The 1856-nt window shown below is 37.1% G+C and overlaps 1 protein-coding gene across 1 annotated transcript in view; it reads right to left on the bottom strand.

Moving 5' to 3' along the window:
* Positions 1 to 320: 320 nt before the first annotated feature.
* Positions 321 to 1856, bottom strand: part of cst7 (cystatin f) — a 9426-nt gene continuing 7890 nt past the window's right edge. Inside the window, exon 4 of the mRNA XM_085801000.1 lies at positions 321 to 563. Within this exon, the coding sequence (XP_085657126.1) occupies positions 489 to 563 (75 nt within the window). The 3' untranslated portion in view covers positions 321 to 488. The remainder of the gene's footprint in view (positions 564 to 1856) is intronic.

The raw sequence follows: 1856 nt of genomic DNA, 5'->3' as shown, positions 1-1856 counted from the left end.
AAAAAAATACACAGTTCCATTGTTCACTATAATATAATTTTTTCCAGCCCTTCAAAGTGCAGGAAAAACAACCCCACTTAAAAAATGCTACTATCCCTTTAATGATCAATATCAGATAAATGGATTTAGCTAATTAATAATTAATAAACATGAGTTGTAATGCATCTGAGAAATATTAGCATTAATTATATTATTAATTCACATAAAGTTAAATATTTCAGTCAGTTCAGAGAGTTTTAATCAAAAATAAAACAGAAAATCAACCAAATGAAGTGATTTTATTTTATTGATCTGATATATTTTCATCATAAATCCTCTAATAATTCAGTTTTACATGAAACATCTGGATGAACCAGTGACTTGAGAGGGTCCGGTCCAGCTGTTGTTCTGTCCTCTGACCAGCAGGGGCCTCGAACGCACCACAGAACCAGTCTGAACCGCATCGGGTTTATCAGTTTGATGATCAGAATCAGAGATCTGGATGTGGATCAGCAGGTGAACTTCTGGATCGTGGTCTGGTTTCTCCAGGGAACCACCCAGGCCTCCAGGTGACACTGGAACGACTGGAAACACAAACACACACGACCTTTCACAATAAAAGTCTTTTACTGGAAAACACACACACGACCTTTCACAATAAAAGTCTTTTACTGGAAACACAAACACACACACACAACCTTTCACAATAAAAGTCTTTTACTGGAACACAAACACACACAACCTTTCACAATAAAAGTCTTTTACTAGAACACAAACACACACAACCTTTCACAATAAAAGTCTTCAACTGGAACACAAACACACACAACCTTTCACAATAAAAGTCTTTTACTGGAAAACACACACACGACCTTTCACAATAAAAGTCTTTTACTGGAACACACACACACACACACGACCTTTCACAATAAAAGTCTTTTACTGGAACACACACACACACACACACGACCTTTCACAATAAAAGTCTTTTACTAGAACACAAACACACACAACCTTTCACAATAAAAGTCTTCTACTGGAACACACACACACACACACACACGACCTTTCACAATAAAAGTCTTCTACTGGAACACACACACACACACACGACCTTTCACAATAAAAGTCTTCAACTGGAACACACAAACACACACAACCTTTCACAATAAAAGTCTTCAACTGGAACACAAACACACACAACCTTTCACAATAAAAGTCTTTTACTGGAAAACACACACACGACCTTTCACAATAAAAGTCTTTTACTGGAACACACACACACACACACACACGACCTTTCACAATAAAAGTCTTTTACTAGAACACAAACACACACAACCTTTCACAATAAAAGTCTTCTACTGGAACACACACACACACACACGACCTTTCACAATAAAAGTCTTTTACTGGAACACACACAAACACACACACGACCTTTCACAATAAAAGTCTTCTACTGGAACACACACACACACACGACCTTTCACAATAAAAGTCTTTTACTAGAACACACACACACACAACCTTTCACAATAAAAGTCTTCTACTGGAACACACACACACACACGACCTTTCACAATAAAAGTCTTTTACTAGAACACAAACACACACAACCTTTCACAATAAAAGTCTTCTACTGGAACACACACACACACACGACCTTTCACAATAAAAGTCTTTTACTGGAACACACACACACACACGACCTTTCACAATAAAAGTCTTTTACTAGAACACAAACACACAACCTTTCACAATAAAAGTCTTCTACTGGAACACACACACACACACACACACACGACCTTTCACAATAAAAGTCTTCAACTGGAACACACAAACACACACAACCTTTCACAATAAAAGTCTTCAAC

Source organism: Trachurus japonicus, chromosome 15 (assembly GCF_045865225.1).
Source record: "Trachurus japonicus isolate A0001 chromosome 15, Traja_1.0".
NCBI classification, from domain to species: domain Eukaryota; kingdom Metazoa; phylum Chordata; class Actinopteri; order Carangiformes; family Carangidae; genus Trachurus; species Trachurus japonicus.
Note: the sequence above shows the minus strand (reverse complement) of the source record. Positions and strands in the feature narration are given on the sequence as shown.